Source organism: Hippopotamus amphibius, chromosome 17 (assembly GCF_030028045.1).
Source record: "Hippopotamus amphibius kiboko isolate mHipAmp2 chromosome 17, mHipAmp2.hap2, whole genome shotgun sequence".
NCBI classification, from domain to species: Eukaryota; Metazoa; Chordata; class Mammalia; order Artiodactyla; family Hippopotamidae; genus Hippopotamus; species Hippopotamus amphibius.
This window is the reverse complement of record NC_080202.1, coordinates 53,488,937-53,510,286: the sequence shown is the minus strand read 5'-3', so window position 1 is coordinate 53,510,286 and position 21,350 is coordinate 53,488,937. Positions and strand designations below refer to the sequence as shown.

The 21,350-nt window shown below is 47.5% G+C and overlaps 1 protein-coding gene across 1 annotated transcript in view; it reads left to right on the top strand.

Annotated features, from left to right (window-relative positions):
• Window positions 1–21,157, top strand: part of CCDC40 (coiled-coil domain containing 40) — a 46,167-nt gene extending 25,010 nt beyond the window's left edge. The window contains exons 11-20 of the mRNA XM_057716086.1: window positions 7,187–7,430; window positions 7,511–7,693; window positions 11,683–11,928; window positions 12,836–13,049; window positions 13,451–13,620; window positions 13,732–13,823; window positions 15,321–15,441; window positions 17,487–17,675; window positions 19,200–19,358; window positions 20,408–21,157. Coding sequence (XP_057572069.1) covers window positions 7,187–7,430; window positions 7,511–7,693; window positions 11,683–11,928; window positions 12,836–13,049; window positions 13,451–13,620; window positions 13,732–13,823; window positions 15,321–15,441; window positions 17,487–17,675; window positions 19,200–19,358; window positions 20,408–20,653 — 1,864 coding nt within the window. The 3' untranslated portion in view covers window positions 20,654–21,157. The remainder of the gene's footprint in view (window positions 1–7,186; window positions 7,431–7,510; window positions 7,694–11,682; window positions 11,929–12,835; window positions 13,050–13,450; window positions 13,621–13,731; window positions 13,824–15,320; window positions 15,442–17,486; window positions 17,676–19,199; window positions 19,359–20,407) is intronic.
• Window positions 21,158–21,350: the final 193 nt, after the last annotated feature.

Below are 21,350 nucleotides of genomic sequence, written 5' to 3'. Positions count from 1 at the left end.
TTCTGACTGGTGTGAAGTGATATGTCATTGTAGTTTTGATTTGCATTTCTCTAATTATTAGAAATGTTGAGCATCTTTTCATGTGCCTGTTGGTCATCTGTATGTCTTCTTTGGAGAAATGTCTATTTAGATCTTCAGCCCATTTTTTGATTGGGTTGTTTGTTTTTTTGATGTTGTGCTATTTGGGCTGTTTGTATATATTGGAAATTAATCCCTTGTCAGTCGCATCATTTGCAAATATTTCCTCTGAGTCTGTAGGTTGTCTTTTTGTTTTGTTTATGATTTCCTTTGCTGTGAAAAAGCTTCTTAAGTTTAATTAGGTCCCATTTGTTTATTTTGGCTTTTGTTTCCATTACTCTAGGAGACAGATGCAAAAAAATATTGCTGCAATTTATGTAAAAGGGTGTTCTGTCTATGTTTTCCTCTGGGAGTTTTATAGTATCTGGTCTTACACTTAAGTTTTTAATCCATTTTGAGTTTATTTTTGTATATGGTATTAGAGAAAGTTCTAATTTCATTCTTTTACAAGTAGCTGTCCAGTTTTCCCAGCACTATTTATTGAAGAGATTACCTATTCTCCATTGTATATTCTTGCTTCCTTTGTTGTAGATTAATTGACCTTATGTGTGTGGGTTTATTTCTGGGCTCTCTATTCTGTTCCATTGATCTGTGTGTCTGTTTTTTGTACTAATACCGTGCTGTTTTGATTACTGTAGCTTTGTAGTATAGTCTGAAGTCAGGGAGTGTAATTCCTCCAGCTCTGTTCTTCTTTCTTAAGATTGTTTTGGCTATTCAGGATATTTTGTGTTTTCATACAAATTAAAAAAATTTTTTGTTCCAGTTCTGTGAAGAATGGCATTGGTGATTTAATAAGAATTGCATTGAATTTGTAGATTGCCTTGGTACTGTCATTTTAACATTTGATTCTTCCAATCTAAGAACACAGTATATCTTTCCATCTGTTTGTGTCATCTTCTGTTTCTTTCATCAGCGTCTTTTAGTTTTCAATGTAAAGGTCTTTTGCCTTCTTAGGTAGGTTTATTCCTAGATATTTTATTCTTTTGCTCATTTGTAAGCTGAGTGGTTTATCTGATTATTGAGTTATGGGTTCTCATATGTTTTATGTACAAGTCCTTTACCAGATGTGTATTTTGAAAATATTTTTCTCCCAGGCTAGCTTGTCATTTCATTCTCTCAGCAGTGTCTTTTGAAGAGCCAAAGCTTTAAATTTTGATGAATTCCAATTTATTAATTTTTTTTCATAGTTCATGCTTTTTATGTCCTCTCTAAGAAATCTTTGCCTTACCCAGAGTCATGAAGATTTTCTTCTATGTTTTCTGCTAAAGTTTGATAATACCATCCTTTCTCTGCCGAAATACTGTGGCACCTTTGTCAGAAATCAATCAGTGTGTGTGTGTGTGTGTGTGTGTGTATGTGTGTGTGTGTGTGTGTGTGTGTGTGTGTGTGTGTGTGTACACTCTCCATCCTGTTCCATTGATCTATTTGTCTATCTTTCACCAATACTGCATTGTCTTCATTAAGTACAGTTTTATAGAAAGTCTTGAAATCAGACAGTGGGAGTTTTTGTTCTTCTTTTACAAAATTATTTTGGCTACTCCAGGTCCTTTGGATTTCCATATGAATTTTAGAATTAGCTTGTCAATTTCTGGGGGAAAATGCCTATTGGCATTGAGATTGGAATTACATTGAGTCTATAGATCAGTTTGGGGAGAATTAAGACCTTAATAATATTGAATCTTCTACTGCATGAACACAGCATATGTCTTCAGTATCTTTTTTTTGTTTAATGTATATAGATGTTTATTGCTATACTGGTAAAATTAGGAAAAAACCAGAAAACTGGGTAGAGCCTAATTGTATACCAGTGAGATATTTAAAATACTATCTGGTCATCGAAAAGAATCAAGGCAATGTATAAGATACATAGCAACAAGAATATATGGTATAGCACAGGGAAATATAACCATTATTGTGTAATAACTTTAAAAGGAGTATAATCTATAAAAATGTTGAATCACTATGTTGTACATCTGAAATTAACATAATATTGCAAATCAACTCTACTTCAATTTAAAAAAAAAACCAAAGAAACAAACACCAAAACATGACCCACGCTCTTATTTCTACAAAACTTGTAACCAGTATGACTTCAGTAACTAGGGCAGATACACACTTGTCAAGTACCGATTTTTAAAAAATATTCCTGTGGTTAGTTTATATGCAGAACCTACAGTCCACAGTGGATTCGGGAAACTTCTGTAGAGTGGAGGAACTGTATCATTGCATCCTCTCATGCAAGTGGTTCCAAAAGTGTTACCTAATTGCAGACACATTCAATGCTGAAGTTACTTTGATTCACAAAGAGACAAAGTCAATGGCAAAGACAGGGCAGTTTTTGTCTGGTGATGTTTAAAAGTGTATGACTGGACTTCCTAGGTGGCACAGTGGTTAAGAATCTGCCTGCCAATGCAGGGGACACAGGTTCGAGCCCTGCCCTGGGAAGATTCCACATGCCATGGAGCAACTAAACCCGTGCGCCACAACTATTGAGCCTGTGCTCTAGAGCCCGTGAGCCACAATTACTGAGCCTATGTGCTGCAACTATTGAAGCCCACACACCTAGGACCTGTGCTCCACAAAAAGAGAAGTGACTACAATGAGGAGCCTGCACACCACAATGAAGAGTAGCCCCCACTCGCAGCAACTAGAGAAAGCCCGTGTGCAGCAACGAAGACCCAACGCAGCTAATAAATAAATTTAATTAATTAATTAAAAAAAACAAAAAAACACATGCACTCCAATGTTAAAAAAAAAAGTGTATGACTGTCCTCGTGAATGACAAGACTGACATTTGCAACTGTCATGCTGCTACAGAGAAGCTACCCTGGGCTGGAACCAGGGAAGTTTAAGATATTCCTACTCATGTAGGCTTCCCTGGCCAGCTGTTTTCAGAACAAATAAGGCTGACTTTGAGACTGTCATCACCAAAATACACTTCTCAAAGAGGATAAAATGAAATAGTCAAGAGTCAGGCTGTTGCTATTTGAATGATTGGTGACCTAGAACACACAAAGGAGAATCAGTGTCTCATCTATTTACCCACCTCCCTCTGCAAAATATTATTTTGAACTATTATATTAATATAATTATACAATTACACTTGTTTTAATAGTATAATTTTTTAAATAAATTTGTTTCTTTATTGTCTGTGTTGGGTCTTTTTTGCCTGCTTGCATGGCTTCTTTTGTTGTGGAGCATGGGCTCTAGGTGTGCGGACTTCAGTAGTTGCGGCACTTAGGCTCAGTAGTTGTAGCTCTCAGGCTCTAGAGCACAGACTTAGTAGTTGTGGTGCACAAACTTAGTTGCTCTGTGGCATGTGGGATCTTCCTGGACCCGGGATTGAACCCATGTCCCCTGGATTGACAGGCCGATTCTTTTTTTCTTTTCTTTTCTTTTCTTTTTTTTAAGAACTTTTTATTGAGATACAGTTAACATACAATAAACTGCATATATTTAGAGTGTACAATTTGGTTTTTTTTTTCTTATTAGTAATGTATATATGGCAATTCCAATCTCCCAATTCATTTCCCCCCAACCCTCCCCACTTCCCCCACTTGGTGTCCACATGTACTTGTTCTGTACATCTGTGTCCCTATTTCTGCCTTGCAAACCTGGTGATTTGTACCATTTTTCTACAATATTTGTTTTTCTCTTTCTGACTCACTTCACTCTGTATGACAGTCTCTAGGTCCATCCATGTCTCTACAAATGTCCCAATTTTGTTCCTTTTTACACGTGAGTAATATTCCATTGTATATATGTACCACATCATCTTTATCCATTCATCTGTTGATGGACATTTAGGTTGCTTCCATGACCTGGCTATTGTAGATAGTGTTGCAGTGAACATTGGAGTGCATGCATCTTTTTGAATTATGGTGTTCTCTGGGTATATGCCCAGCAGTGGGATTGCTGGGTCATATGGTAGTTCTATTTTTAGTTTTGCAAGGAACCTGCATACTGTTCTCCATAGTGGCTGTATCAATTTACATTGCCACCAGCAGTGCTAGAGCTTTTCCTTTTCTCCACACCCTCTCCAGCGTTTACTGTTTGTAGATTTTCTGATGATGCCCATTCTAAATGGTGTGAGGTGATACCTCATTGTAGTTTTGATTTGCATATCTCTAACAATGAGTGATGTTGAGCAGCTTTTCATGTGCCTCTTGGCCATCTGTGTGCCTTCTTTGAAGAAATGCCTATTTAGGTCTTCTGCCCATTTTTTGATTGGGTTGTTTGTTTTTTTGATATTGAGCTGGATGAACTGTTTATATATTTTGGAGATGAATCCTTTGTCTGTTGATTTGCATGCAAATATTTTCTCCCATACTGAGGGTTGTCTTTTTGTCTTGCTTATAGTGTCCTTTGCTGTGCAGAAGTTTTGAAGTTTCATTAGGTCCCACTTATTTATTTTTGTTTTTATTTCCATTACTCTAAGGGGTGGATCAAAAAATATCTTGCTGTGATTTATTTTTTTATTTTTATTTTTTATTTTTTACAATAAACTGCATATATTTAGAGTGTACAATTTGGTATCCCAATCTCCCAATTCATCCCCCACCTCAACCCTCCCCGCTTTCCCCACTTGGTGTCCATATGTTTGTTCTCTACATCTGTGTCTCTATTTCTGCCTTGCAAACCAGTTGATTTGTACCATTTTTCTATATTCCACATATATGTGTTAATATACGATATTTGTTTTTCTCTTTCTGACTCACTTCACTCTGTATGACAGTCTCTAGGTCCATCCATGTCTCTACAAATGTCCCAGTTTCATTGCTTTTTACAGCTGAGTAATATTCCATTATATGTATGTACCACATCTTCTTTATCCATTCATCTGTTGATGGACATTTAGGTTGCTTCCATGTCCTGGCTATTGTAAATAGTGCTGCAATGAACATTGGAGTGCATGTGTCTTTTTGAATTATGGTTTTCTCTGGGTATATGCCCAGCAGTGGGATTGCTGGGTCATATGGTAGTTCTATTTTTAGTTTTGCAAGGAACCTGAATACTGTTCTCCATAGTGGCTGTATCCATTTACATTGCCACCAGCAGTGCCAGAGTGTTCCCTTTTCTCCACACCCTCTCCAGCATTTACTATTTGTAGATTTTCTGATGATGCCCATTCTAAATGGTGTGAGGTGATACCTCATTGTAGTTTTGATTTGCATTTCTCTAATAATTAGTGATGTTGAGCAGCTTTTCATGTGCCTCTTGGCCATCCATATGTCTTCTTTGGAGAAAGGCCTATTTAGGTCTTCTGCCCATTTTTTGATTGGGTTGTTTGTTTTTTTGATATTGAGCTGGATGAACTGTTTATATATTTTGGAGATGAATCCTTTATCTGTTGATTCGTTTGCAAATATTTTCTCCCATTCTGAGGGTTGTCTTTTTGTCTTGCTTATAGTGTCCTTTGCTGTGCAGAAGTTTTGAAGTTTCATTAGGTCCCACTTATTTATTTTTGTTTTTATTTCCATTACTCTAGGAGGTGGGTCAAAAAAGATCTTGCTGTGATTTATGTCAAAGAGTGTTCTTCCTATGTTTTCCTCTAGGAGTTTTATAGTGTCTGGCCTTACATTTAGCTATTTAATCCATTTTGAGCTTATTTTTGTGTATGGTGTTAGGGAGTGTTCTAATTTCATTCTTTTCCATGTAGCTGTCCAGTTTTCCCAGCACCACTTATTGCAGAGGCTGCCTTTTCTCCATTGTATATCCTTGCCTCCTTTGTCATAGATTAGTTGACCATAGTTTATCTCTGGGCTTTCTATCCTGTTCCATTGATCTTGGCAGGCAGATTCTTAACCACTGCGCCACCAGGGAAGCCCCTGTGTTTTGAACTATTACATCCTGGTATGTTTTTGCTTGTTTTTTTGTTTTATTATGCTTCTAAAGTTAAGACTCAACAATACTAAAGCAAAAAAAAAAAAAAGAATCAAGGCAATTTCCATGTGCACTGATATTGAATATCTCTAAGACACAACACAAGAAAAAGTAAGGTGCAGAATAGAATATACTAAGCTTCCACTTGTAATTTTTTAAGTGGAGAGAAATACATAAACACCCATAAACATAATGTTTATATATGCATGAAATTATCTGGCAAGACATTTAAGAGACAGTAACAGGTTGCTTGGGGAAGAGAATCAAAGGCCCAGAAATAGATGTGAGAAAAGTATGGAAGGTATTATTCTAGTTCAAGAAGAAAGTACTTTTTGAATTTTTGGAATAAGAACTTATTCAAAGGATAAGATACCATAAGTGGAGAAAAACATGTTTAAAGAACAGCAGGGCAGCTCAGGACAAAGGAGAAATGTCTCACGCACAAAAATTCAAATTACATTATCCAAGATCTGCATTTTTTTAACTTGACATTACTGATGGGTATTTTCATGGCCATATGCTAAGGGGATTTGAAGAGACAGCCCTGTGTCCCTCACAAGCACTCTGTTTACTGTGTGCACCTCAAGTGCTCTGAGTGTCGCTTTCAAGAGTACAAACCTGAGATAACAGCATATCCTTTCCAAGATTATGGTCATAACTAAAGGAGATGGGCTGGCAGCAGCCACTCCCCGCCCCTAAGCACAAGGCAACAGTTTCCCCCTCCCATAATCACAATATTAGAAGAGTTTTAGACTTGGACTTGAGATGGGTAATAGTTCTTTTGACTTTTATCTTTATTTATTTTTGGCTGCGTGGCATTCGGGCTCCTAGTTCCCCAGTCAGGGATCGAACCTGTGTCCCCTTCAGTGGAAGTACAGAGCCCCAACCACTGGACCACCAGGGAAGTCCTGGGTAATAGTTCTAATACATTAGAAAATATTAGTCACGATTCAACTACCATTGGGACTTCCACTGCAGGAGGCACGGGTTCAATCTCTGGTTGGGGAACTAAGATTCCCATATGCTGTGCAGTGCAACCAAAATATTAAAAATAAATAAACAATATGCAAAAGTCATCTTAAAAATTTTTTTAAAGATTTGACTACTGTTAAAAGAGTTGGTTCCCTCATTTCTTTCTCTCCACTCTGTGAGCTTCCTCCAAGCAGGGTACTACCATAGACATTGGTGTTCTGATGTCCTGGCTTTGATCTTTCAATTTTGGCAGTGAATGCCAGCATCAAATCAAATCCATGGATGGTGAGCTTGAAGCCTATAAGAAATCAATCACGAAGGAGGAAGAAAAGAATGAGAAGCTGGCCGGCATCCTGAACCGGGCAGAGACAGAAGCCAGCCTGATGCAGAAATTGACATCGCAGTGCCTGGCCAAGGAGGAGGCCCTACAGAATGAGTTCAACACCTACAGGCTCACCCTGCTGGACACAGAGGACTCACTGGGCAAGGCCCACATGGTACGGTCATGTTCCCCACCCACAAGGTGAGCCTCCCTGGCCTCCTTCATAACATCCACCCTCCAACTTTTCCTTTCCAGGAATACACGGCGACCATGAGAGAATTGCAGACTCTCCACCAGACCATCCAGCATGAGCTGGAGCTGAGGAGGAATATGGACACCTCCATCATGGAGAAACTGCAGGAGCACATGACCTCCAACAAGATGACCAAGTACTTCCACCAGCGCATCCTGAAGCTCCAGAAGGAAAAGACCAACCTGGTATGCCACCTGCACGCACCCAAGCCCCAAGGGGTGGGTGCCCTCAAGGAGAGCGGGCATGAGGGCAGCTCTCACAGGGAATAGACCACATGTGGTGGAATGGGCATGAACAAGGGGCACTCAGCATGTTTATTCATCTTTCTTTTTTTCTAGTTGTAAAGGTAATGCATTTTTATTGTAGAAAACCTAGAAATACAGAAAGGCATAAGAGGAAAATAAGACAGTGCAATCCCACCATGCAGAGATAATCTCTTCTGAAATTGTGGTGTATTTCCTTCTGGAAATTTTCTAAACACACATGGTCATACTCATACACACAAAGACACACAGAAACACACATGCACATACACATCCCCATGTGCACATGTGGGCGAACGTGCACACACATGTTCACACATACGCAAACATGCACACATTCATGCAATATGTTCACACACATGAACACATGTGTGAAGACACATGCACATACAACCCTAGAGGACATAGAAGACTCTTAATATATCAGTTTTTAAGCCACTTTAATCCATTTTCATTAATTTTACTGACACAGAGAGAAAAGTGCACAAATGACAAGTGTAGCAGTCGATGAATTTTTCACTAGGTATGTACTGTTTTATTTTACATTATTGGCCATACTGAATGTAACATTTTCCATTAAATATTCTTAGAAAAAGTACATGTTGGTTTACACATCACATTTCATCCTATAAATGTACGTGGTTTGTTCAACAATTCTCTCAGACACTTCAGGTTGTTTCTAGGTTTTAAACTTTATAAATAACTCAGCACTGAACATGCTGGCTCACACATCTTTGTTCACATGTATAAGGGTAAGTTGCTACAGCAGAAACCCTGGTCAAATTGGTAGGAGTATTTTAAATGGATTATGGAGTTTCCCAAGCCTCTGCCTCCCCACGGTGTGCCTGGAGGTCCTGAGTGAGTGTGATTGGCCCTCTTGGCCTGGGTACCCCACCCCTACCCCTGGCATGAGCTTTCTCTTGCTCCCCCAGGGGTCTTGCTTTTCTCTGAGCAGAGATCTCTGTGTCCTTAGAAAAGCAATTTGTTACTTAAATTGTTTCTTCTTTGGCTCTTCCTGTGGTGTGACCCCCTGCCTTGGGGCCACTGTCTACCTGGCTAGCAGTCTGAGGCACCTCACCCCTCCCAAACACCTGGGAGGAGACCAGCTCACTCCTGGCCTGATTGTGCCAAGGATCCGGAGAAATGGGGCTGAAACCAAGACTGTCCATGCCTGGGTCTCCTTGAGATGTCCTAACTGATACTAGTGGAGTCCTGTCAGTTCTTATTCTAGGAAGTGGGGGAAATACTACCTGCTGGGAGCAAAAGTAGGGGGTCCCAGTGTGCACTGAAGAAGCTATGGAGTGTGGTGGGTGTGAAGTAAACCTGCCTGGCCCTGCTGCAACACTACAAAGGCCAGTCCCAGGGCCCCAGGTGTTCCCCTTCCCCAGCCACCCATGTGGGTGGCACGTGTACTACCATCCATGTCCACAGGAGGGCAGTAAAGTCCTGGTCCGGCATTTGTTGCAACAATTGGTGGTTGGGAGGTGTACTACCACTGGTGTCCACAGGCGGGCAGTAAAGAGTCCCAAGCCAGCATTTGTTTCAGCAATTGGTGGGCAGCAGGTGTACTACCACCTATGTTCACTGGAGGGCAGTAAAGTCCTGGTCCAGCATTTGTTGGACCATTGGTGGGCAGCAGGTGTATTACCACCCATGTCCACAGGAGGGCAGTAAAGAGTCCCAGGCCAGCATTTGTTTCAGCACTTGGTGGGCAGCAGGTATACTACCACCCATGTTCACTGGAGGGCAGTAAAGTCCTGGTTCAGCATTTGTTGGACCATTGGTGGGCAGCAGGTGTACTACCACCCATGTCCACGGGAGGACAGTAAAGAGTCCTGAGCCACCATTTGTTTCAACACTGAAGGGGCAGCAGGTGTACTACCACTCATGTCCACAGGAGGGCAGTAAATTCCTGGTCCGGTATTTGTTACATTGGTGGGCGGCAGGTGTACTACCACCCGTGTCCACATGAGGGCAGTAAAGAGTCACGGGCCAGCATTTGTTGCTTTTGTAGGTGGCAGGTGTACTACCACCCATGTCCACAGGAGGGCAGTAGAGTCCTAGGCTAGCATTTATTGCAAGTATTGGTGAATGGCATGTGTACTACTACCCCTGTCCACAGGAGGGCAATAAAGAGTTCTGGGCTAGCAATTGTAACAATTGCCAGGAGATGCAAGTCCAACTCTTGAAAGGGAGCATTTTTCCTGAACTGCTGAATACCCCATGGGCTGGTGGCAGATAGGGTAGGCATATCTGGGACAAGGAACAGAGATTGTGGAGAGACAGAATCATCCAGAGCTGGGTCTGGGGAGGGGGGGGGCACAGGTGAACCATTGGGTCTACACAGTAAATTCAGGAGTGGTACTGATGTCCCAGGAGGAGGCAAGAGTAGTCTCAATAAGGGGGACCAATGGCCCGAGAGGACTGAGGTGCGGTCATGGTGCTCTGGTTGGCCTAGTTGGTGGCTGAAAGGGGACTTAGGAACTGAAGCTCTTCCAGGGTGGCTACCACTGGGGTAGAGAGGAAGGCAGGGCCCCTGTGAAGACCCAGAAACCTTGGGTGGCCTTGGCAAAGAAAGGGATGGGTGGATAGCCAGAGCTCAGAGGGGCCAAGGTGTGACTGCAGGAAGCTAGGTGACTTGAGATGCTGACAGCGTCTGGCTTTAAGCCTAGGAATGTCCTGGAAAGCCATGCAGGACAGCTGGCCAGAGAGTGATGTGAGACAGAGCCAGCTGGGGTCATGTGGCAAGGAGCAGAGATGACCCTGGGAGACCAGGAGTTGGTGGGAGCCACAGGCGGGTAGAGAGCTGAGGATCTGCTTGGGCAGGAGCTGGTGGGCAGCCAACAGTGAGGGGCTGGCTGGCAAGGTCAAGGCAGAGCCACAGATAGGAGTAAAGAGCCCTGATCCCAAAGTGAGCCTGCACTTCCTCCCTCCCAGATTCTCCCAAGTATCCTTATGATCAACCCTCCATTGTAGGAAAGAATGGAGCAAATCTGTCTTCTGAAGCCAACAGAGGAGGCACAGTGGGCTGGCTTGGCCTTCAGGACAGTGGGCAGCCCCGAGGAGCCCTGGGCAGCTCTGCCCCAGCCTGAAGCTCCCACCCCAGAACCAAAGTTGGCAAGAGCCCCAGGGTCACAAGGCCCCAGCCAAGTGGCAAATGACACCCCACAGTACAATCTTTTCTCTCCAGGACTGTGTCCAGCTTTTCAGTGAAATGTAAGGACCTTTGTCCCATCAAATAGAAATTAGAAGTTGGTGTTTGTCACAGCATTAGAGTAGGAATGTTGATAACAGATGACAAGCCCAAAGAAGGGAGGCATCTTGGTTTTCTTCACCAAAGCACAGGAGCTGTTGAGAGCAGTGCCCCTGTGATCACGGTGGGACAGATGATGTCCCCAGGGACAGCTGTGACTTGCTTTCTAATCTCTGTTACATATATGACCGAGCATTACACAGCCATTAAAAATGACATGATGTGAAATTTGTCCAATTGAAAAGTGGCTTAGAAACCTATATGTAGAGTGTGATCCTGTTTATGTTTTGGTGGGGAGGAAGGGGGTTTATATACAAAGTCGGGAAGGCAGGATAGATTCTAAGTGGTGAGGCAGCTAACCGTGTGGCGGGATTATGGGTGATCACCTGTATTTTCACATTTCCCCATTTCCGTGTATGTTACTGTTTGTTAGATAAGAAGAAGCAATAATGTTAGTTTTCTTTTTGTGAGAAATCATTAGGGTTCCAATAAGTAGGTCCTTCTACAGGTCATGAGATGGAGAGAAAGCTGACATCCTCCTCTCCTGATTATTTTTTGGAATTTCTCCAGGTGATAAGGAAACAAGAAGCCAACCAGCTCATTTGGCACCTCCCAGAAGGAGTAAAAAGTTCAGACATGTTTCCTTCTGCTAATTCAGGTGACACATCTTTCCAAAACTGATGGTGACATTGCTCAGGCCACCCTGGATATCACGAACACAAATTGCAGGCTGGACATGCATCAGAAGACGCTGGCCGAGCTGGACAAAGAAGTGAAAAAAGTCAACGACCTCATCACCAACAGTGAAAATGAAATCTCCAGGCGCACCATCCTGATTGAGAGAAAGCAGGGCCTCATCAACTTTTTGAACAAGCAGCTGGAGCAGACAGTTTCCGAACTCGGGGTGAGACCCAAGGGCCAGGAGGGGCCGAGAGGGTTGACATTTGTACTTGGCCATTTCGGGAACTTCTTATGTTCAGAAATGGACTCACGTAGGACTCCCATCCTGCCCATCGTCCAGGTGAAGCACGCGTGTCCGTGCAGCGTGCTCTGACTCGGGCTGTCTGCACACCTTCTCTGCGGGCCAGATGGTTGTGAGGAGGAACCACAGGCAGTACATAAACACACAGGTGTGGCCGTGTATGATAAAGCCTTACTTACGGCCCCTGAAGTGTGAATTCCATGTAACTCCCACCTGGCAGGAAATTCTCTTTTGATTTTTTGTGCGACCCACAGGCTATGCAAAGACAGGCAGCAGGTGGGATCTCCCCACTGACCGCTGCTCTAAGTGAAATTGATGAGTTTGGGCCTTGAAGTCCTACAAGTTATCCAGGTATCCCTGATCTGAGGACCCCACCAACAGCTTCAAGTCCCAGAACACGATGGGCAGCTAGGGGCTCACTCTTAGGTAGACCCCGACACCTGAGCTCAGTCTCAGAGCTGCAACCCTAGTGGATTCCAAGGGAGTAAAGACCCTAATCCATGACAGTCTGCTGTTAAAAGACAATTTGCAAAGCCCTTTTGGGTAACAGAGGCCCTGCCACCCCTGCCCCCACAAGACTGGTGTGGTAGGGCCAGGCCAGTGGAGGGAGGAGAGAGGGTGGCAGACCCCCAGACCCATATCTTCCACAGCAGGTCAGGCCATATGGTCTGGGCCCTCAGGGGAGGGGTCCCAATGACAGGATCTCTGGTCCCTCTGAGTAAAGACCCCCACACTCATCCTACAGACACATGATCTCAGGGGTCCCCACCCTCTGCAGCCCACCCTGACTTAGAGGCTCATTCTGCTTTCTGGCTAATATCATTTTCAGGGGGAAGAAGTGGGGCCCCTGGAGCTGGAGATCAAGAGGCTGAGCAAGCTGATCGAGGAGCACAGTGCCAGCGTGACACAGGCCCAGGTGACCTGGCTCCGGCTGCAGCAGGAGATGGTGAAGGTCACACAGGAGCGCGAGGAGCACCTGGTCTCCCTGAACATGTCCAAGAAGGAGATCCACATCCTGGAGCAGAAGAAAATACGGATAGAAAGTGAGCTCCCCTGCCCAGCCCCCGCCACAGCACCTGCTGAGGTGTCCTGGTCCCACCTGGACCCACCTGGTCAGCCCCGCCCTGTGGCCCCACAGGAAATGTTGCCCGGTGTGCAGGGCCCACTCTGCCTGGACACATCATGCCCCTTTCTTCCCAGAGATCCTGCCGCCTTCTTGTCTTGCCCTTGGGGCGCCCAAACCCACCTGTTGGAGGTCAGGGTCATTGCTTTCCGGCCCTGCCCCAGCTTGGCTGGTCTTTCCTGGGGACTCGGTGTCTGAGCGCCAACCCTGTCCCCTTCCGCCTCCTCTGGCTGGGCGGGGGCACCCAAAGGTCACTCTGGGCACAGACCCGGATCACTACCCCCAGGGGCCACCCCCCACCCCCGGCCGCCCTCCCCGCAGACAAGATCAACCAGGAGAAGAAGGAGCAGAAGCAGATCGAGCGGCACATGAGGGACCTGGACAACGACCTGAAGAAGCTCAACGTGCTGATGAACCGGAACCGGTGCAGCTCCGAGGAGCTGCAGCAGGACAACCTGGCCACCGAGGGCGAGTTCGTGCGCGCGCTCAAGGTGGGCTCCGGCCCGCGGTAGGCAGGCAGGCAGGGGCGGGGACGGGGAAACAAGTGCGGGCCGCCCTCGGCCCCGCCCCCAGCCGCCCCTTCCCACCCCCTCCCCACGCAGGCCTCGGAGCGCGAGACCATCGAGATGCAGGAGAAGCTGAACCAGCTTAGCGAGGAGAAGGCGGCCGTGCTCAACAGCCTGGTGGAGGCCGAGTGAGTGCCCGGCGCGTCCCGTCCAGGGGCTGGGTGGGGGCGGCTCTGGAACCTGCGGGGGATTCCGGGGAAGAGCGGGGTTCTGGTCTCCTGCCCTCGGGGCACCCCTCCCGCCACACCCATGATCCGGATCGCTGAAAATGGAGTGGCTTCCCTTGGGACGGACTTTTCAAAAACTGTATGAGCGGGCTTCCTAGGTGGCGCAGTGGTTAAGAATCCGCCTGCCAATGCAGGGGACACAGGTTCGATCCCTGCTCCAGGAAGATCCCACATGCCACGGAGCAACTAAGCCTGTGTGCCAAAAAAAACAAAAAATAAAAAAAAACAAAAACTGTATGAGCTTTGTGGTGCCTGATTATAAGAGTGAACCAGGCCCAACGGTAAGCATTTCAAACCATAACAGTGTGTGCAGAGTAGACAGGAGAATCACACGTAATCCAACCCTCTTCCTTCACCATTTTCGCCATGTTTTTCTCTCACCCTTTTTTTTTTTTTAACAAGAATGGGATTGTTCTCTGTGTTCCCCTTTGAAGCAGCCTTGTATTTCCCGTGACTGTCCTTCCCCGTCAGGGCGCATGCATCTGCGTCTCTGGCTGGAAGGGCTCCTGAGCGGGCACTGTGCATGCACCCTATCGGTGCCGTGGGTTCACCAAAGGGATGACTGGCAAAGGGATCATTCCCTGCCTGTGGTTTGAAGGAATCCACACGTAACGCCACCTGGAGCTTCTGCAGGGGATCTTAGTCCCTCCAGGCTGCTACAATGGAACACCACAGGCTGGAACTTATTGCTCACAGTTCTGGAGGCTGGAAGTCCGAGATCAGTGTGCCTACGTGGTCCTGTGTGGGTTCTCTTCTGGGTTACAGACTCATCACTGTGTCCTCAGAGGGTGGCAGGAGAAAGGGAGCTCTGTGGGGTCTCTTTTATGAGGACACTAATCCCATTCATGGGGGCTCCACCCTCACGACCTTGTCACCTCTCCAACACCTGGCCTAAGGATTCCAGTATGTGGATTTGGAGGGGGTGGGGACAGACATTCAGACCACAGCATGTGGGGGGGGGGGGTGGGGGGGGACCTATGTCTTTGCTAACATTTTAATAGCTTTCAGCTCTTGATCTGTTTAGGCTTTTGACTTCTTATGTCAACTTTTATCACTTATATTTGCTTTTCTCAGTTTCTCCTAAAGTTACATATCTGCTTTCTCCCCCACGCACCACTCCACTCTTGGTGAGTGTGGCAGGCCCTGAGGTTGAGTCCAGAATGCTGACATTTGTTTCTATTTAAACCTTCACCTGTGTGCCTGCAAATAAACTAAGCCACGTGCTAGGCGAGGGCATTCCCTCAGGGTTGGGAAGGGGAGGGGCTCCCATAGCCCATCACAGACATTGCTCCTTGTGCTCAGAGCCCACCCGAAGCACAGCACACAGCGCTCACCGAAGCATCAGAAAGAAAACCTCTTCTTTCTGCAGCTCTTACACTGCCTATCTTTCCCTTAAAGACACCAGATCATGCTTTGGGAGAAAAAAATCCAACTGGCAAAAGAGATGCGTGCCTCAGTGGATTCGGAGACGGGCCAGACGGAGATGCGGGCCATGAAAGCTGAGATCCACAGGATGAAGGTGGGTGGGAGGATGGAGGTGGGGGTGGGGGGGCTGGGAGCTCAGGGTCCTGGGAGGAAACCACTCCGGCATAGCAGCCTGTACTCCAAGTACAAGGAAAATCTCTCTGTTTCCCTTGCCAACCTCCTGCATCAGGGCCTGTCCAATTCTTGTTCTTATTGTACCGAAATGATCACAGGACACACAGCAATCTGCACAGTATTCATGAACCACTATTTTACCCTCACGCCATGCAAGCAGTGCACTCCAGTATTTTTAAATGCTGGCTGTGACCCCCACCCCCAATCTCACAACCCATTAGTGAGATGTATCCCACCGTTGGAACAAAAAGACTCTCACTCAGTAACAGGGCTCAGGGAGCTCACCCACCTTTTCCCTCCGAGCCATGTTTTCCCTCTACTGTCATCTTTAGCTGGATTTCATTCCCTTAAAAAAAAGGCTGGTAATTAAATCACAGGCTGTCACTGAGCCAAAGGTTCAGGGCCTTAAGCATACAAATGAGAGCAGGTAATAAAAACAAATGTGACATCACTTTTACAATTACATGGTTAATACTAACCCCACTGGCTGTTGAGTCCAGAGGAATTCTGATCAAATGCATCCACTACTGATACGTTTTTAAAAACACTCCACTTAACTGACTTTTCAAACCACAGAAGCCACGTATGCTGCTGCAGCGGGTCAAACCCTCTACCCCAGAGCTGATGCACACACACACAGGCAGGCACACACACACACACACAAAACAGATTCCTGAGTTTTTTCATCTGTTTGCACATATTTAGATCTTGAATCCACCTAGAATTTATTTGAAGGTATATTGTGAATAGGGTTCACCTCTGTTTTCTCTCCACTGGGGAGCAAGTTAGCCAGCAGCATGTGTCAGATGATCTGTGCTTCTCTCACTGATTTGAACAGCCACATTGGTCACATGGATGGAGATGAGGATGCTGTCCTTGTCCTGTGTCTCTGCTCTGCTATGACAGTGATTTTGACGGGCTCGCGCCAGCACAGAGTATTTGGTTACTGTCACTCTGTGCTCTGTTTTTGTTGTTTTTTAATTTTATTTACTTATTTATTGGCGGCGTTGGGTCTTCAATGCTGCACATGGGCTTTCTCTAGTTGTGGTGAGCAGAGGCTACTCTTCGTTATGATGCATGGGCTCCTCATTGTGGTGGCTTCTCTTGTTGCAGAGCACGGGCTTTAGGCATGTGGGCTTCAGTAGTTGCAGCACACAGGCTCAATAGTTGTGGCACACGGGCTTAGTTGTTCCTCAGCATGTGGAATCTTCCTGGAGCAGGGATCAAACCCATGTCCCCTGCATTGGCAGGCAGATTCTTAACCACTGCACCACCTAGGAAGTCCCACTCTGTGCTCCGTTTTAAACCTCATGGGCTAGGCCTCCCAGAACCACTCCTAACTTAACTTGGGGATTCCTGCCTGTCTATCCTTTTGTTATTTTAAATCAACTTTATTGAGGAATGACCTACACGCAGTAATGTGAACTTATTTTAAATGTCCAGTGCACACGTTGGTAGCCACCACCCCATGGAGACGTAGAGCACATCCACCCCTGCAGAAAGCTCCCTGGCACCCCTCGAAGCCCAGCTCCCATTACAACCCAGCCCCCAGCCCCAGGCCCCATAGACCCTTCATGCCACCACCTCACAAAACCATGGTGCATTTTTCCTAGTGAGGAAATTAACCTTGGTGCAATACAGTTAACCAAACTACAAATTCTAACCAGAGTTCGCTTTTTTTTTTGGCTAATGTCCTTCTTCTCCTCCAGGACCCAACCCCAGGCTGTGTGTAGTCCTCATGTCTCCCAACCTGTCTCCTCCCCAGTCTCTGATGGTTTCTCAGTGTGGACCTGTTTGCCTAGTATTCTTTACATGGACCTTAAATCATTCTGACCAGTTGACTAAGCCCCCAAGTTCCTTTCCCCCCCGAGGGAACATCACCCGAGAGTTCCCTGCTGGAGTCTGGTATGGTGGGAGGTGGCGCTGGCCCCTCTCCTGCCCGGTCCCTCTGCCCTGTGCACCCAGGTCAAACACGGGCAGCTGCTGAAGCAGCAGGAGAAGATGATCCGGGACATGGAGCTGGCCATCGCCCGCAGAGAGACCATCTCCACCCGGGCCGAGGGGCAGTGCAAGATGGACAAGAAGCTGCTCACCCGGACGGACTTCCACCACAAGCAGACCGAGCTGCGACGGAAGATCAGGAACATTCTCAGAGTAGGGGAGCCGAGTGACAGGGAAGGGACCACGCCTCAGGCCACCTGTCCGTAGGTGGTCAGCGTGTGTCACCAGCCCCGCTGGCAGGCAACCAGGCATCGCTGGCCAGGGCCTATATCTGATATACTTTCCCCAACTTGGGCTGCGATTTCACTCAGTCCTTCCAGCCTGCCTCTCAGTGGGTCCCTCCCCACCCCATCTGCCTCACCACCTCCTCTTCTGTCCCTCATTCCTGGAGTTGTGGTCACAGCTGCTGTGTCAGGGCTGTTTTATGAGACAGAGAAGTGACAGTGGGGGCTTGGAGGATGGAAGGAGCTTGGCTTCAGAATCAGACAAGCCACTTCTGTGCTGGGGACAAAACCTGAGCTCCACACCCCATGAGCTGGTTCTGGGTCAAGATACAGTGGCTGCCAGATCCATTGGTACTTCCCGAGTGCCCCTAATGTCCTGCTCTGATAGGGGCTTTCTTTGGAAGTTTGTCTTGGGTTTAACAGAAGAGGGTGCAGCTTAAGACTGGAGGCGGCCCTATTTCTGCCCCTTTCTTTCTAATAGAAATGGCATCAGGGAAGTATGGAGTGTTGGTGAAGGGCGTGAGCCCCCATGTCACCAACCCCGAGTGGGTGCTGGGGACAGGCCGATGGGAGCGTGCAGGGCACCCACTGGAGCCCATGTCCCTGTCCACCAGGCCACATCGACCAAGCATGTGGTGTGTGTCCTGTCCTGAGAGGAGACCAGCTGTATGGCCCCAGTGCCCTTCCTTTTGTGATCACCAGGCCGGGCTCTGGGCTCAGACCTCCCTCAGCCCTTGTTGACCAGCTGTCTGCCCTCAGTGCATGTAGAAACCTTCCACGCCCGAATTTCCTCGTCTGCTAGTAGAGACAGGAGCAGAGAGGCGAGGGTTACATGAGACAGAAGCCAGCCTTGGAGCCATGCCGTGGGGGCTCCAGCCCCATGGTGGGCCCCAGCCCTGCTCTTCCTCTCCTGGCTCAGGCACATTGTCCCACCTCTCTGTACCTCGGTTTACTGACCTGTGAGATGGGTCCTCGCCTCGTGACATCACCCAGAGGACTGAATGAAGACTGTTGGAACAGCCCCTGTAGGGGGAATCCTATATGAGGAAAGGGTAGCCGAAAATGACAGACTTGATCCAACTGCTCATTTGGATATTACTGGAGGCACAGAGGGGCCTTTTCTGGTCCTGGCTTGTGTGTTTCTCTGCCACGTTGGCCACTCCTGGCGTCCATCCCTCTCCACCCCTCATTGGTCCACTCCTCATTGGTCCACTCCTCGTGCCTCCTCTGCCCAGCTTGGCAATGGAATTCTCTCAGCCCCACCCCCACAGAGGGTCTGGCCAGGACTCCCTCGCTGACCTCCCTACCCCTGACACTCTCCTGCACCCCCTCTTTAAGAATCCTCCTGGCTTATGTGCAGAGAGGGCCCTGGGGGTCCTCCCAGCCTGACTCTTCTATGTCAGCTGAATAATGGGTGGGCAGGGTCCCAGGATGCTCCTGTCTAACCCCCCAGGCCACCGAGGAGTGCACCCAAACCATCCTGGAACTGGAGGAAACTCAAAAATCCATGAATGACTCCCTCCTGGAGAAACAGGAGCAGCTGTCAAGGATGCAGGCTGAGGCCGACGAGCTCGAAGCTGACCAGGACCGGCTGGCGGCCCTCAAGCGACAGGTAAGCGAGTCCCCAGGGCCACCAGGGCCACAGGAACCCAGCAGCAAGGCCTGCTCTGGCCCAGCTAAATCCCAGCACTGCCTACTGCTGTCGTCCACCTCATGTTTCCCACGAAGGCTCCACGGGCCGGCACTGTCCTGGGTGCCAGGGCAACAGAGTAGAATGGAAAAGGTGACAATCCCTGTCCTCCTGGAGGTCACATTCTGAGGAAGGGAGGACAGATAATAAACAAAACTAGTAAGAAAAGATACTGTATATCTGATGGTGACAGATATTCTGGAGAAACAGGAAGCAGAGAAGGGGCATCGGGTGGACGGTGGCTGTACTTGTAAGTAGGGTGGTCTGAGATGGCCACACAGGGGAAGTGACATTTGAGTCAAGACTTGAAGGGGGCAAGGGAGTGAGCACCCCCAGGCAGAGGGACAGCCAGGTGCAGCAGGAGCTGGAGACTGCCCAGGGGCCCCTGGGCTTGCATGGCTTGAGGGGGCACCACCATGACCATAGGCTTCTCCCTCAGGGAGGGGGTTGGGGGGAAGGAGTGACTTGGGGTTATCGGGATCGCTCGACTCTGATTTGAGTGTGTAATGGAAGGGCCAAGAGTGGACACAGGAACCTGTTTGAGGTCATCATGGTACTTAAGGAGGCTGGGGATGCATGGACCAGGGGTAGCCTCGGGCTAGTGCAAAGCCATCAGATTCTGCATATAATTTCAAAGTCGCCCCAGTGGGATTTCCTGCTGGATTGGATGTGGTGTGAGCCGAAGAGAGGGGTCAAGCAGGGCTGCAGGGTTTGGGGCCTGACCAGCTGAGATGGGAGTGGTGGGCATCGGGTCTGGTACCTGGCAGGTTGGACAGCGGGTGAAGGAGGGTCCAGGCTCCACCCCGTGCGTGTCAGCCTCTTCCCCTGGATCTGGAGACCCAGCACCCTCAGTTGTTTGTTGCTGCAAACTTCTCCTCTGGCGTATCCTTGGGTTGGAGTTCATGCCAGGCCAATGGGTGTCCTCTTTTTAACGTGCATAGCCTGACACGGGGTCTCTTGTCCCATCCAAGAACCTTTCCATGATCGTGGCCCTGCAGACACGCCTCAAGCACCTGCAGGCCGTGAAGGACGGGCGGTACATCCTCCTGTTCCACAATAAGCAGTCACTGCTGGCAGAGCTCAAGCGTCTGGATGAACGGCTTGCCAGCATCAGCAACATCCTCCACCACGTGAAGGAGGAGTACCCCCAGTTCCAGGGGGCCTTACTCAAGGTCAGCCGGTTCATCAGCAACAGGATGGAGTCATCCGGGCCCTAGAGAGCGCCCCCCAAGGAGGAGATGGGTTTTGTATATCATCAGGGACTTTGAATCTTTCTACCCAGAGAAACCACTTAAGAGAAACAGGCCAGCATTGTAGGAATTTTTTTTCAGCCACCCAGCAGTTTAAACCAAGTCAAAGCCCAACATTTCCAGTTACATTTCGAGGAGTCTTTAAACTTGCAAAGGCAGTGTCAGTGAACACAAACCCGTGTGCCCACATGGGGCTTACTCCTCCAAGTAAAACTGGAAACCCAGGTCCCCTCTGCTCCTGCCCCCACTCCCAGCTTGGGTTAAATCCGGATTCCCAGCTTATAGAAGCAAGTCCAGGGGGATGTGAACCCCTGGTTGCGTCTGGGAGCCTAACACCGAGATAAAACCACGCAGGAGCGTGACCACAGACCTCCTGCTTGTCCTGGGCCCTCCTCCACCCAGGGCTCCTCCCCCCACACTCTGATTCCTGAGCACCTGATACCTATGCCTTCTCCGCAGTTTAAAGAGAAAATGTTCTACAAAATAATTTTAAATTTTCAGCAGAAAAATAAAAATATTTTTCTGAATATGAGACTAGCGTATTTATTCTAAAACATTTCAGAAATGCAGAACCCACAAAAAAGCAAAGAAGCCCTCATTCCTGCTCTAACACTGGGCTTTTTGTGCCTGGTTCCACCTGACAAGGTCACAGGGTCTGGCTTTT